General features: G+C 53.1%; 1 protein-coding gene across 3 annotated transcripts; it reads left to right on the forward strand.

The window, feature by feature from the left end:
* Nucleotides 1-9,178: 9,178 nt before the first annotated feature.
* CCDC167 (coiled-coil domain containing 167) lies at nucleotides 9,179-14,565 on the forward strand. 3 transcript variants are annotated; one of them, XM_040430784.1, is made up of 4 exons: nucleotides 9,179-9,315; nucleotides 10,297-10,391; nucleotides 12,311-12,363; nucleotides 14,404-14,564. In XM_040430784.1, exons 1-4 carry the CDS (start codon nucleotides 9,274-9,276, stop codon nucleotides 14,505-14,507), a joined length of 294 nt encoding a protein of 97 aa, XP_040286718.1. In that variant the 5' UTR covers nucleotides 9,179-9,273; the 3' UTR covers nucleotides 14,508-14,564. The 3 variants fall into 3 exon arrangements, with proteins under 3 accessions (XP_040286718.1, XP_040286720.1, XP_040286719.1); XM_040430786.1 differs by having other exon boundaries at nucleotides 9,247-9,373; nucleotides 14,404-14,565; XM_040430785.1 differs by lacking the exon at nucleotides 9,179-9,315 and adding an exon at nucleotides 9,464-9,572 and having other exon boundaries at nucleotides 14,404-14,565.
* Nucleotides 14,566-15,263: the final 698 nt, after the last annotated feature.

Consider the following 15,263-nt stretch of genomic DNA (forward strand, 5'->3'; position numbering starts at 1 on the left):
TGTCCCTCATAGCTCTGTATTCTCCTCTCCTCCATAGCGCTGTATTCTCCTGTCCTCCATAGCTCTGTATTCTCCTGTCACCCATAGCGCTGTATTCTCCTCTCTTCCATAGCGCTGTATTCTCCTCTCCTCCATAGCTCTGTATTCTCCTGTCCTCTATAGCGCTGTATTCTCTATAGCGCTGTATTCTCCTGTCCCCCATAGCGCTGTATTCTCCTCTCCTCCATAGCGCTGTATTCTCCTGTCCCCCATAGCTCTGTATTCTCCTGTCCTCCATAGCGCTGTATTCTCCTCTCCTCTATAGCTCTGTATTCTCCTGTCCCCCATAGCGCTGTATTCTCCTGTCCTCCATAGCGCTGTATTCTCCTGTCCTCTATAGCGCTGTATTCTCCTGTCCCCCATAGCGCTGTATTCTCCTCTCCTCCATAGTGCTGTATTCTTCTGTCCTCCATAGCGCTGTATTCTCCTGTCCCCCATAGCTCTGCATTCTCCTCTCCTCCATAGCGCTGTATTCTCCTCTCCTCCATAGCGCTGTATTCTCCCGTCCCCCATAGCTCTGTATTCTCCTCTCCCCCATAGCGCTGTATTCTCCTGTCCTCTATAGCGCTGTATTCTCCTCTCCCCCATAGCGCTGTATTCTCCTGTCCTCCATAGCGCTGTATTCTCCTCTATAGCGCTGTATTCTCCTGTCCCCCATAGCGCTGTATTCTCCTCTCCTCCATAGCGCTGTATTCTCCTCTCCTCCATAGCGCTGTATTCTTCTCTCCTCTATAGTGCTGTATTCTCCTCTCCTCCATAGCGCTGTATTCTCCTCTCCTCCATAGCGCTGTATTCTCCTGTCCTCCATAGCTCTGTATTCTCCTGTCCTCCATAGCGCTGTATTCTCCTGTCCCCCATAGCGCTGTATTCTCCTGTCCTCCATAGCGCTGTATTCTCCTGTCCTCCATAGCGCTGTATTCCCCTGTCCTCTATAGTGCTGTATTCTCCTCTCCTCCATAGCTCTGTATTCTCCTCTCCTCCATAGCGCTGTATTCTCCTGTCCTCCATAGCGCTGTATTCTCCTCTCCCCCATAGTGCTGTATTCTCCTCTCCTCCATAGCACTGTATTCTCCTCTCCTCCATAGCGCTGTATTCTCCTCTCCTCCATAGCGCTGTATTCTCCTCTCCTCCATAGCGCTGTATTCTCCTCTCCTCCATAGCGCTGTATTCTCCTCTCCTCCATAGCTCTGTATTATCCTCTCCTCCATAGCGCTGTATTATCCTCTCCTCCATAGCGCTGTATTCTCCTCTCCTCCATAGCGCTGTATTCTCCTCTCCTCCATAGTGCTGTGTATTCTCCTCTCCTCCATAGCTCTGTATTCTCCTCTCCTCCATAGCTCTGTATTCTCCTCTCCTCCATAGCTCTGTATTCTCCTCTCCTCCATAGCGCTGTATTCTCCTCTCCTCCATAGCACTGTATTCTCCTCTCCACCATAGCGCTGTATTCTCCTGTCCCCCATAGCTCTGTATTCTCCTGTCCTCCATAGCGCTGTATTCTCCCGTCCTCCATAGCGCTGTATTCTCCTGTCCTCCATAGCGCTGTATCCTCCTCTCCTCCATAGTGCTTGTAGCGGAGGGGTAGCACGATCCACAAGGTCTCCGCTGGTAGACAGGAAAAGCAGGCAATGATCCAAATAGGCCGGTACAGCATACAATCCTTCCCTCCCAAGAACTGTAACGGAACGCCTAGCACCCCGACCGGGTACCTCCGTCGATAGTTGCTCCTAGTGCTTCCAGAGGACTCCAAGCACTCCACTTGACCCCGTCAGCACTGCAGACCCCACGAACCGCCGAAGCTTGGTGGAGGTCTCGCCGTCTCCTACCCACCCTGGACCTATGACAAGGCTCCAGTGGGTGAACCTCTCCCAAATCCAGAGACAGGAACCAGGAACAGCTCTTACAAGAGCTAGGAGTTATAGCCAGGGGAGTATACAGCGTATAGCAATCCCCCACACATGAGACGAGGCTCTATGTTGAATGTAAAAACAGGAACTCATCTTTATTTTAACACACAAGCATTTTATACACATCTTCCAACAAAGTTACCACCCCAGGGTTTTGTAAAAACAGCCAATAACCACGTACAATACACTCAGACACTCCCACACAAAATCCTCCCCTCTGTCCATGATAGAATTACCTCACACTGGGTTGATGACTCAAACATACAATGTCCCACCCTTTACAATACACATAGACATTTAACACATTCCCAGACAGCTCAAGTCTGAGTGCATATCATTAGGTGGATGCCGCTCAGAATACACAAATACAATACAATTAGCTATCTGGGTCCCCTCACATAACATACAATACAATTGCATGAATGCTGGCGGTTTTCATGCAGCCAGCATAGGAACGTTACAGCCCACCTGAACCATATTACACAAAACATATATACGCTTGGTTCTTTAAAGTGGCATACACATATGCAATAACATTGTACATACAGGAATGACAATATACAGTGGCTGGGTTTGCCACAATGCTCCCCCAGAACCAAGCCGGCATACCCAGTTTGATCCTAACGGATCGGCTTGGGGATGTCCGGAGGAGTACTCAGAGTGGTTAGGTGGTGCTGTGGTGCGAGCCTGTTGCCGTGTCTCAACCGGATAAGCTTCATGGCTGATGGACTGGGGAACAAAAGCTGAAGTCAGCTCCCCCAGGTCGTTGCCCAAAATAACGTCTGCGGGTAAGTCCTGCATCAGGCCCACCTCCACATTCCCATTCCCCGCTCCCCAATTCAGGTGGACTTTGGCCGTGGGGATCTTGTAGATCGCTCCCCCTGCTACACGCACTGCCACGCCCTCCCCCGTGAGGTTGCCTTTGGGTACTAGGTGGTTGCGGACCAGCGTTATAGTAGCCCCAGAGTCTCGTAACCCCTGTACCTTTCTCCCCTCCACCTGTACCTCTTGTCGGTGCCCTTGGCGGTTGTCAGAGGCGGCTTGGATAGGGTTCACCTCATGTAGTGTGCCCAGGGGTTCCTCGGTGGAAGCTAGGACCTCGGGTACTCTGTAGGGTTCCGCTTGGGCACAATGAACCGCTGCCCGGTTGTTGGGTACCGGGGGGTTCCAGCTGGGCCGTGGTCGGTTGCGGGGACAGTCCCGCTGCATATGTCCCTGTTGGTTACAGGTGTGGCATCGTATCGGGGGGCGAGCTTGATACCTGGGGGTGTAGGTGTTATTGCTTACCCCCGGGCGTGCTGGAACGGCTGTGTTTACGGTTGGTACTGGTGTGGTAGATCCATAGATTGGTTTCGATTGAGTGCGCTGTTCCCTCCTGGTATCCTGGAACTCATCTGCTAGCTTGGCTGCGTCTTGTAGGGTGCGTGGCTTCCGATCCCGCACCCAATTCTGCAGGTGCGCGGGTATCCCGTCAAAGAACTGCTCCATTACCATGAGTTGGAACAGGTCTTCCAGGGTGTTAACTTGGGTGGCCTCCAACCACCCCTTTGCCGCTCGTTGTAGGCGGTGTGCCCATTCTGTGTGAGTGTCTCTTGTGAGCTTTTTAATGTTTCTGAACTTTAGTCGGTAGGCCTCGGAGGTAATCGCATACCTAGCTAAAATGGCCTGTTTTACTTTGGCATAGTTTGTACTGTCCTCGTCAGGTACGGCACGATATGCCTCTGCGGCGCGACCAGATAGTCTCCCTGCCAGTAGGGGTACCCGATCCTCCACACTTATATTGTGCAACTGGCATAACCGTTCAAAATCCTGCAGGTAGTCATCTACCTCACCCTCCGCTTCCGAATAGCTCTTAAAAGCTTGGTAGGGAATTTTAGCTTTCCCTGGCAGGATGTTAACAGGCGTCGTAGCTCTTTCTCCAGTCTGCTGGTTCATCTGCGACCTCCGAAGCATGATGTATTCCTGCACATCTCCAAAAACTCGGTCAGCCATCTGGTCATATAGCGCTGGTGGAAGTAGAGCCATCCTGCTCCTGTATTCCTTCTCAAATTCTGTTGGCTCCTCCTCCCTTGGAGGTGCTGCAGCAGCCGCGGCTCTGTCTCCTGCCATTAGCTCTGCGATTAATATAACCTTTGTCTTGTTGCTGGCTACTGTTCCCCTTGCCTCCAGTAACTCTTTCAAAGTACTTCGTTTCAAAAGTGCATAATTCGTGCCCATTCACCGGCCGTTCGTGAGTTTCCACGTGTTCCCGGGTTCCGTTTTCAACCGAATGAGTAAACTCACGAATTGCTGCTTCCTTTCTTCTATTCGCTAGAATTCTGCCGAAAGTTGCTTTGCTGGGTAGTCGAAATCCCGTTGCTTGCCACCAATTGTAGCGGAGGGGTAGCACGATCCACAAGGTCTCCGCTGGTAGACAGGAAAAGCAGGCAATGATCCAAATAGGCCGGTACAGCATACAATCCTTCCCTCCCAAGAACTGTAACGGAACGCCTAGCACCCCGACCGGGTACCTCCGTCGATAGTTGCTCCAAGTGCTTCCAGAGGACTCCAAGCACTCCACTTGACCCCGTCAGCACTGCAGACCCCACGAACCGCCGAAGCTTGGTGGAGGTCTCGCCGTCTCCTACCCACCCTGGACCTATGACAAGGCTCCAGTGGGTGAACCTCTCCCAAATCCAGAGACAGGAACCAGGAGCAAGCTCTTACAAGAGCTAGGAGTTATAGCCAGGGGAGTATACAGCATATAGCAATCCCCCACACATGAGACGAGGCTCTATGTTGAGTGTAAAACAGGAACTCTCTTTATTTTAACACACAAGCATTTTATACACATCTTCCAACAAAGTTACCACCCCAGGGTTTTGTAAAAACAGCCAATAACCACATACAATACACTCAGACACTCCCACACAAAATCCTCCCCTCTGTCCGTGATAGAATTACCTCACACTGGGTTGATGACTCAAACATACAATGTCCCACCCTTTACAATACACATAGACATTTAACACATTCCCAGACAGCTCAAGTCTGAGTGCATATCATTAGGTGGATGCCGCTCAGAATACACAAATACAATACAATTAGCTATCTGGGTCCCCTCACATAACATACAATACAATTGCATGAATGCTGGCGGTTTTCATGCCGCCAGCATAGGAACGTTACAGCCCACCTGAACCATATTACACAAAACATATATACGCTTGGTTCTTTAAAGTGGCATACACATATGCAATAACATCGTACATACAGGAATGACAATATACAGTGGCTGGGTTTGCCACAGCGCTGTATTCTCCTGTCCCCCATAGCGCTGTATTCTCCTCTCCTCTATAGCGCTGTATTCTCCTCTCCTCCATAGCGCTGTATTCTCCTGTCCCCCATAGCGCTGTATTCTCCTCTCCTCTATAGCGCTGTATTCTCCTCTCCTCCATAGCGCTGTATTCTCCTCTCCTCCATAGCTCTGTATTCTCCTCTCCTCCATAGCTCTGTATTCTCCTCTCCTCCATAGCGCTGTATTCTCCTCTCCTCCATAGCGCTGTATTCTCCTCTCCTCCATAGCGCTGTATTCTCCTGTCCTCCATAGCGCTGTATTCTCCTCTCCTCCATAGCGCTGTATTCTCCTCTCCTCCATAGCGCTGTATTCTCCTGTCCCCCATAGCTCTGTATTCTCCTCTCCTCCATAGCTCTGTATTCTCCTCTCCTCCATAGCGCTGTATTCTCCTCTCCTCCATAGCGCTGTATTCTCCTGTCCCCCATAGCTCTGTATTCTCCTCTCCTCCATAGCTCTGTATTCTCCTCTCCTCCATAGCTCTGTATTCTCCTCTCCTCCATAGCGCTGTATTCTCCTCTCCTCCATAGCTCTGTATTCTCCTCTCCTCCATAGCGCTGTATTCTCCTCTCCTCCATAGCGCTGTATTCTCCTCTCCTCCATAGCTCTGTATTCTCCTCTCCTCCATAGCGCTGTATTCTCCTCTCCTCCATATCTCTGTATTCTCCTGTCCTCCATAGCGCTGTATTCTCCTGTCCTCCATAGCGCTGTATTCTCCTGTCCCCCATAGCGCTGTATTCTCCTCTCCTCCATAGCGCTGTATTGTCCTCTCCTCCATAGCTCTGTATTCTCCTCTCCTCCATAGCGCTGTATTCTCCTGTCCCCCATAGCTCTGTATTCTCCTGTCCTCCATAGCGCTGTATTCTCCTCTCCTCCATAGCGCTGTATTCTCCTCTCCTCCATTACGCTGTATTCTCCTGTCCCCTATAGCGCTGTATTCTCCTCTCCTCCATAGCGCTGTATTCTCCTGTCCTCCATAGCGCTGTATTCTTCTCTCCTCCATAGCTCTTTATTCTCCTCTCCTCCATAGCGCTGTATTCTCCTCTCCTCCATACCGCTGTATTCTCCTGTCCCCCATAGCGCTGTATTCTCCTGTCCCCCATAGCGCTGTATTCTCCTGTCCTCCATAGCGCTGTATTCTCCTCTCCTCCATAGCGCTGTATTCTCCTGTCCCCCATAGCGCTGTATTCTCCTGTCCTCCATAGCGCTGTATTCTCCTCTCCTCCATAGCGCTGTATTCTCCTCTCCTCCATAGCTCTGTATTCTCCTCTCCTCCATAGCTCTGTATTCTCCTCTCCTCCATAGCGCTGTATTCTCCTCTCCTCCATAGCGCTGTATTCTCCTCTCCTCCATAGCGCTGTATTCTCCTGTCCCCCATAGCGCTGTATTCTCCTGTCCTCCATAGCGCTGTATTCTCCTCTCCTCCATAGCGCTGTATTCTCCTCTCCTCCATAGCTCTGTATTCTCCTCTCCTCCATAGCTCTGTATTCTCCTCTCCTCCATAGCGCTGTATTCTCCTCTCCTCCATAGCGCTGTATTCTCCTCTCCTCCATAGCGCTGTATTCTCCTGTCCTCCATAGCGCTGTATTCTCCTGTCCTCCATAGCGCTGTATTCTCCTCTCCTCCATAGCGCTGTATTCTCCTCTCCTCCATAGCGCTGTATTCTCCTCTCCTCCATAGCGCTGTATTCTCCTGTCCCCCATAGCTCTGTATTCTCCTCTCCTCCATAGCTCTGTATTCTCCTCTCCTCCATAGCTCTGTATTCTCCTCTCCTCCATAGCGCTGTATTCTCCTCTCCTCCATAGCGCTGTATTCTCCTCTCCTCCATAGCTCTGTATTCTCCTCTCCTCCATAGCTCTGTATTCTCCTCTCCTCCATAGCGCTGTATTCTCCTGTCCCCCATATCGTTGTATTCTCCTCTCCTCCATAGCGCTGTATTCTCCTCTCCTCCATAGCGCTGTATTCTCCTCTCCTCCATAGCTCTGTATTCTCCTGTCCCCCATAGCTCTGTATTCTCCTCTCCTCCATAGCTCTGTATTCTCCTCTCCTCCATAGCGCTGTATTCTCCTCTCCTCCATAGCGCTGTATTCTCCTCTCCTCCATAGCGCTGTATTCTCCTCTCCTCCATAGCTCTGTATTCTCCTGTCCTCCATAGCGCTGTATTCTCCTCTTCCCCATAGCGCTGTATTCTCCTCTCCTCCATAGCGCTGTATTCTCCTCTCCTCCATAGCGCTGTATTCTCCTTTCCTCCATAGTGCTGTATTCTCCTGTCCTCCATAGCTCTGTATTCTCCTCTCCTCCATAGCTCTGTATTCTCCTCTCCTCCATAGCGCTGTATTCTCCTCTCCTCCATAGCGCTGTATTCTCCTCTCCTCCATAGCGCTGTATTCTCCTGTATGTTTGGTAGTGCAGAATGTAACTTATAAAGTAATAGTCCTCCATCTTGGGTCCTAATGTGCTGGCCGAGGTTTAGAGCAGAGAATCGTCGCTGAGTGAGAAGAGCCTCATTCTGTTAACCCTTACTGCCGGTCGCTTCCTTTGGGTGCTCGGTTTGACTTTCTGATCATTAGGGGGGACTTGGTGTGAAAAGGTTGAGAACCAGTGCGGTAGACCACCAGGGATGTGAACATTAACCCTTTACCACTTTAGACCACCAGGGATGTGAACATTAACCCTTCACCACTTTAGACCACCAGGGATGTGAACATTAACCCTTTACCACTTTAGACCACAAGGGATGTGAACATTAACCCTTTACCACTTTAGACCACCAGGGATGTGAACATTAACCCTTTACCACTTTAGACCACCAGGGATGTGAACATTAACCCTTTACCACTTTAGACCACCAGGGATGTGAACATTAACCCTTTACCACTTTAGACCACCAGGGATGTGAACATTAACCCTTTACCACTTTAGACCACCAGGGATGCTGACATTACTGTCACATGTGCTCCTGGCAGCTGAAGACATGTATGTTGGTCCCATGTTGATACGTGCCCGCATTGCTGAGAAAAATTAAGGTTTAATATATGCAAATGAGCCTCTAGGAGCAACGGGGGCGTTCCCATTACACCGAGAGGCTCTGCTCCCTCTCCACTTTGATGTTAACGCCTGGTGTCATCAGAGTGCAGAGAGAGCTGAGCCTCTAGGAGTAACAGCGACGCCCCTTTTGCTCCCAGGGGCTCATTTGCATATTTTAAAGCATCATTTTTCTCAGTAATGTGGGCACATATGCATATTTACTAACGTTTCACTTGGTAAAACTGAGGCAGACAGGGCCCTGATCCCACCCGGGAACCACCACCTAAAGGCGAAGTTTATGCTCGCCCCACTCGTTTTCGGCCCGGCACAATCAAGGACAGTCCCGCCAAATTAGGGGCAGCTACCAACAATGCATATGACCATGGGACCGACATGTAACCGGTCAGCCGGTGTCCTAGGGACAGATCTGCTGACGGGGGCCCTTGAACATGTCCACCGCACTATACTACTACTACTCACAATATGTCCTAACACATCATGCTGGGAGTTGTAGCTTTAGTGGCTGGAGACTTACAGGTTACCCAGAAGCATTATGGGAGTTGTAGTTCTGCAGTGTTACAGATGCCCTTAATAGACATGGCGCCATTGGTATCTGATCTCAGGGCTGAGTCTTCCCTAGTGACGTCACAGGGACACGTGATATTGGAAGGCAAAATCCCGCGCCCGCTTCACACCCACGTGACTTCAGCCTGTCACGTGACACCGCTGATTTCCTCCACTATCGCACATGGCTGCCGCAGACCACATCCAATATGGCCGCCTCTCAGTCTATGACGTCTCCTTGCCCGTCTCAAACATGGCTACCGCTAAGCCATGTTTGAGATGGAGCCATGTCTGGCCCCACACAAACATGGCGGCCGAGGCTTCAGGCTCCGCCCCGCTTGGGAGACACATGGCGGTGGGCGCTTCAGCTGGAGTGTGGAAGGAGACGTGTCCAGGAAGCGGAGGATGGCGAGGAAGAAGCGGGAGAAGCTGAGCGTGGCCCGGGAGGTGAGGAGCCGCAGGTCCCCGGTCAGATCATGGCGCCCCCTGTAGATCAGTCGTCATGGTTATTAGACCCCCCTGCCTGTGTCACGTGGTGGCGCCCAGGTCATTGTGGGGCCTCCCCCATTTCCCCTGCTCACCCCCATACACTGTATGGCAGTGCTGCGCCCTCTCAGAACCGACTACCCGGTTCACTAAATGCCGCAATATGGCGGCTGGCAGCAACATCCGTACAGTGGGGACCAATGAACACCCAGCTCTGTGTAACAGACCCTTCCACGTGTTCTGTTCAGCAGAGCGAATCAGATCACTTGTCTCATTTTGAATCCAGCCTTCAAAATATGCGAGCTGTAACCTGATTGGTTGCTATAAGGCTGCTAAAGAATGAGAGCAGGGTTCTGATTGGTTGCTGGGACCACTGGCAAATGAAAGCCAGGATTTGATTTGCTGCTGTGGAACTGCTTTAGAATGAGAGCTGAGATCTGATTGGTTGCTATTAAACGTCTGAAGAATGAGAGCTAAGATCTGTTTTTTAGAGAAATAAGATCCGTTCCAAAAACTGGCGTAAAGTTTACATTTCCATTTTGGAAAAAAAAAGTTCCAGTTTTACAATTTTATTTGAGAACAAGGCAGGTGTCCGGTGATTGGTGGAATTTCTGGACGGGGTCAGTGTAAGGACCGCCCCAAGCGCGTGCCATTGTGTGCAGTCCCTCTAACGGACCCTCCTACTACTTTGTTTTTGGCCGGTTTGAGACCGCACAGGGTGAGAATACACAGCATAATCGCTTTTGGATCTGTTTTTTTATACAAGTCGTCAGATCCGTTAAACTGAAAGATAAAACTTGGTGTGAATGTGGCCTGATAGCAGAGCAGACCCACAGCAGCCAATCACATCAGACGAAATACGTCCTGTAGGGTCGGCGGATCCTGAGTGTCTGGCGGGAGGTTTCTCTCGTTAGTCTCTGATTGCACCGACTCTTTCTCCAGATCGACGGCGTCGAGGAGCGACTGGAGTCCTGCAGGAACAGCCTGGAAGACGTGGACTACAAACTGCGCAAACATGAGCTGTCAGAGGAGGGGAGGTGAGCGGGGGGCCATGGGGAGGGAGTGCCATGAGGGGGAGAGAGGTGAGCGGGGGGCCATGAGGAGGGAGTGCCATGAGGGGGAGAGAGGTGAGCGGAGGGCCATGGGGAGGGAGTGCCATGAGGGGGAGAGAGGTGAGCGGAGGGCCGAGGGGAGGGAGTGCCATGAGGGGGAGAGAGGTGAGTGGGGGGCCATGGGGACAGAGGTGAGCGGAGGCCATGGGGAGGGCGATTGGGGTAGAGAGGTGAGCGGGGGCCATAGGGAGGGTGATTGGGGGGGAAGGTAGTGCAATCAGGGGGAGAGAGGTGAGCGGGGGCCATGGGGAGGGAGTGTCATGAGGGGGAGAGAGGTGAGCGGGGGCCATGGGGAGGGAGTGTCATGAGGGGGACAGAGGTGAGCGGAGGGCCATGGGGAGGGCGTGCCATGAGGGGGGGAGGGAGTGCAATGAGGGGGGGGGGGGAGTGCAATGAGGGGGGGGGGGGGAGTGCAATGAGGGGGGGGGGGGGGAGTGCAATGAGGGGGGGGGGGGGAGGGAGTGCAATGAGGGGGGGGGGGGGAGTGCAATGAGGGGGGGGGGAGGGAGTGCAATGAGGGGGGGGGGGGGGAGTGCAATGAGGTGGGGGGGAGGGAGTGCAATGAGGTGGGGGGGAGGGAGTGCAATGAGGTGGGGGGGAGGGAGTGCAATGAGGTGGGGGGGAGGGAGTGCAATGAGGTGGGGGGGAGGGAGTGCAATGAGGGGGGGGGGGAGGGAGTGCAATGAGGGGGGGGGGAGTGCAATGAGGTGGGGGGGAGGGAGTGCAATGAGGTGGGGGGGAGGGAGTGCAATGAGGTGGGGGGGAGGGAGTGCAATGAGGTGGGGGGGAGGGAGTGCAATGAGGGGGGGGGGAGTGCAATGAGGTGGGGGGGAGGGAGTGCAATGGGGGGGGGGGGGGAGTGCAATGAGGGGGGGGGGGGAGTGCAATGAGGGGGGGGGGAGTGCAATGAGGGGGGGGGGGGAGTGCAATGAGGGGGGGGGGAGGGAGTGCAATGAGGGGGGGGGGAGTGCAATGAGGGGGAGGGAGTGCAATGAGGGGGAGGGAGTGCAATGAGGGGGAGGGAGTGCAATGAGGGGGAGGGAGTGCAATGAGGGGGGGGGGGGGGAGTGCAATGAGGGGGGGGGGGGGGGAGTGCAATGAGGGGGGGGGGGGAGTGCAATGAGGTGGGGGGGAGGGAGTGCAATGAGGGGGGGGAGGGAGTGCAATGAGGGGGAGAGAGGTGAGCGGGGGCCATGGGGAGGGAGTATCATGAGGGGGAGTGGTAGGTGAGAAGGGGCCATAGGGAGGGAGTGCCATGTGGGGGAGAGGTGAGCGGGGGCCATGGGGAGTGCCATGAGGGGGAGAGAGGTGAGCGGAGGCTATGGGGAGGGAGTGCCATGAGGGGGAGAGAGGTGAGCGGGGGGCCATGGGGAGTGCGATAAGGGGGAGAGAGGGGAGGGAGTGCCATGAGGGGGAGAGAGAAAGGTGAGAAGGGGCCATAGGGAAGGCGTTGGAGGGGGGGGAGGTAGTGCAATCAGGGGGAGAGGTGAGCGGGGGCCATGGGGAGGGCGATCAGGGGGAGAGAGGTGAGCGGGGGCCATGGGGAAGGAGTTCCATGAGGGGGAGAGAGGTGAGCGGGGGTCCTCAAGAGGGTGATGGAGGAGGGGAGGGAGTGCTATGGGGAGGGCGATGGAGGAGGGGAGGGCGTGCCATCGGGAGGTGAGCTGGGGTGATGGAGGTGGTGAGAGAGGTGAGTGGGGGCCATGGGGAGGGCGATGGAGGAAGGGGTGCCATGGGGGGGAGAGACGTGAGCTGGGGCCATGGGGAAGGATGATGGGGGAAGGGAGGTGCGGCCATGGACAGGAAGTATTGGTGTTTTGACATCTGTTTTCTTATTTCAACAGGAAATTGTTAGAGAAAGAGAAGAATTCTCTCACCAACAAAATGTCTAATTATGGTGAGTATTGGGAGGGGCTTCTATAGACCTGACTGCACAGGGGCGGAGCATGACACAGGATACAGTATTAACGGTGCAGGGCGGAGCATGACACGGGATACAGTATTAACGGTGCAGGATGAGGGCGGAGCATGACAGGATACAGTATTAACGGTGCAGGATGAGGGCGGAGCATGACACGGGATACAGTATTAACGGTGCAGGATGAGGGCGGAGCATGACACGGGATACAGTATTAACGGTGCAGGACGAGGGCGGAGCATGACACGGGATACAGTATTAACGGTGCAGGATGAGGGAGGAGCATGACACGGGATACAGTATTAACGGTGCAGGATGAGGGCGGAGCATGACACGGGATACAGTATTAACGGTGCAGGATGAGGGCGGAGCATGACACAGGATACAGTATTAACGGTGCAGGGCGGAGCATGACACGGGATACAGTATTAACGGTGCAGGATGAGGGTGGAGCATGACACGGGATACAGTATTAACGGTGCAGGATGAGGGCGGAGCATGACAGGATACAGTATTAACGGTGCAGGATGAGGGCGGAGCATGACACGGGATACAGTATTAACGGTGCAGGATGAGGGCGGAGCATGACACAGGATACAGTATTAACGGTGCAGGATGAGGGCGGAGCATGACACGGGATACAGTATTAACGGTGCAGGATGAGGGCGGAGCATGACAGGATACAGTATTAACGGTGCAGGATGAGGGCGGAGCATGACACAGGATACAGTATTAACGGTGCAGGACGAGGGGGGAGCATGACACAGGATACAGTATTAACGGTGCAGGATGAGGGCGGAGCATGACACAGGATACAGTATTAACGGTGCAGGATGAGGGCGGAGCATGACACGGGATACAGTATTAACGGTGCAGGACGAGGGGGGAGCATGACACAGGATACAGTATTAACGGTGCAGGACGAGGGCGGAGCATGACAGGATACAGTATTAACGGTGCAGGATGAGGGCGGAGCATGACAGGATACAGTATTAACGGTGCAGGATGAGGGTGGAGCATGACACAGGATACAGTATTAACGGTGCAGGGCGGAGCATGACACAGGATACAGTATTAACGGTGCAGGACGAGGGCGGAGCATGACAGGATACAGTATTAACGGTGCAGGATGAGGGCGGAGCATGACAGGATACAGTATTAACGGTGCAGGATGAGGGCGGAGCATGACACAGGATACAGTATTAACGGTGCAGGATGAGGGCGGAGCATGACACAGGATACAGTATTAACGGTGCAGGATGAGGGCGGAGCATGACACAGGATACAGTATTAACGGTGCAGGATGAGGGCGGAGCATGACACAGGATACAGTATTAGCGGTGCAGGATGAGGGCGGAGCATGACACAGGATACAGTATTAACGGTGCAGGATGAGGGCGGAGCATGACAGGATACAGTATTAACGGTGCAGGATGAGGGCGGAGCATGACACAGGATACAGTATTAACGGTGCAGGATGAGGGCGGAGCATGACACAGGATACAGTATTAACGGTGCAGGATGAGGGCGGAGCATGACACAGGATACAGTATTAACGGTGCAGGATGAGGGCGGAGCATGACACAGGATACAGTATTAACGGTGCAGGATGAGGGCGGAGCATGACACAGGATACAGTATTAACGGTGCAGGATGAGGGCGGAGCATGACACGGGATACAGTATTAACGGTGCAGGATGAGGGCGGAGCATGACACGGGATACAGTATTAACGGTGCAGGATGAGGGCGGAGCATGACACGGGATACAGTGTCAGGGTTCTTTTCTGTCAGTACTCACCATTCTTTGCTGTTGCTGAGTATAGTCAATTTTTTTATATTATTTTAAGGTGCTCCAGCTTTTCTGGAAGATAATTTGACTAGACACAACCCCTTAGAGTGGTACGGAGGGGCGGAGCATGACACAATGTATATTATTCAGGACTTGACCTTGGTCAGCCAATAGTATCGCACTGTAAATACGGTGTCAAATTAACCCACGATCTGCTTTGTCTCTTCAGAGAAGGAGCTGAAATCTCTACGTCACGAGAACCGTAAGAACGCGGCGGTGTCCTTCGGCCTCTTCTTCCTCGCAGCGCTGGTGTATTATTTCTGGACCGGGTGACCTGCGGCAGGGATGGTGGATGCCCTCCGCCTGCCTGCTGGATCCATCACTGTGAGGACAATGCAGATTATTTGTTTTCATACATTTCTATAAAAAATAAAATAGTTTTCACAGACGTTCTTACATCCGAAGCCTTCCTTCCCTCCCCCCAACGAGGGGGAACAGCCTGTGTGACTGCCAGAGACACCGACTGGTGCATGCACTACTGCTCATGTGTCGGTCTTCACTGTAGCCCTGGCATTCTATTAGAGAAACAGGAGGCTCAGGATGAGCAGCAGGTAATTTCCTACGCTCCTGGAACCGAGATGATGCTTTGGTCTTGTATATCTGGGGAGTTCTCCACGTCTCCGAGGTCACACCTTCCCCTCGCTGTGCAGCAGTAGCCGAGCCCCGGTCAGCGGGGGAGGGAAGGAACCTCCATGTTTTCTGCAGGATTGTCCTGTAGATGCTGCAGACCACGTGCCTGAGACCAGAGTCCACCAGTGGCCGCACCATAACCAGGTCTCCATCCAGACGAGTCACAGGAACAACATGACGTCAACATGGCGCCTTCTGGACGCTCTGAGGGCAAATGGTGATGTGTACACAGCGGGGTCATCTCCAGAAGGGCTGGTGTCTACAGGTTAGTACCTACCATATGTGCTCCAAGGAAGACCGACTCCAGGGGCAGGGTCGTGGCTTCTGCTGAGGATAGAAAGGGGTCAGGATACACATCACACCTTGCAGTGTATAGCAGGAATCATGAGCTGTGAAACT

This window comes from Bufo bufo, chromosome 4 (assembly GCF_905171765.1).
Source record: "Bufo bufo chromosome 4, aBufBuf1.1, whole genome shotgun sequence".
Classification (NCBI taxonomy): domain Eukaryota; kingdom Metazoa; phylum Chordata; class Amphibia; order Anura; family Bufonidae; genus Bufo; species Bufo bufo.

Excerpts from the sequence above, each read along its gene's own strand:
- CCDC167 (XM_040430784.1), top strand. The coding sequence starts at position 9,274 with ATGGCGAGGAAGAAGCGGGAGAAGCTGAGCGTGGCCCGGGAG. Across the intron at positions 9,316-10,296 it reads AGCTGAGCGTGGCCCGGGAG|ATCGACGGCGTCGAGGAGCG; the intron begins GTGAGGAGCCGC and ends CTCTTTCTCCAG. Across the intron at positions 10,392-12,310 it reads GAGCTGTCAGAGGAGGGGAG|GAAATTGTTAGAGAAAGAGA; the intron begins GTGAGCGGGGGG and ends TTATTTCAACAG.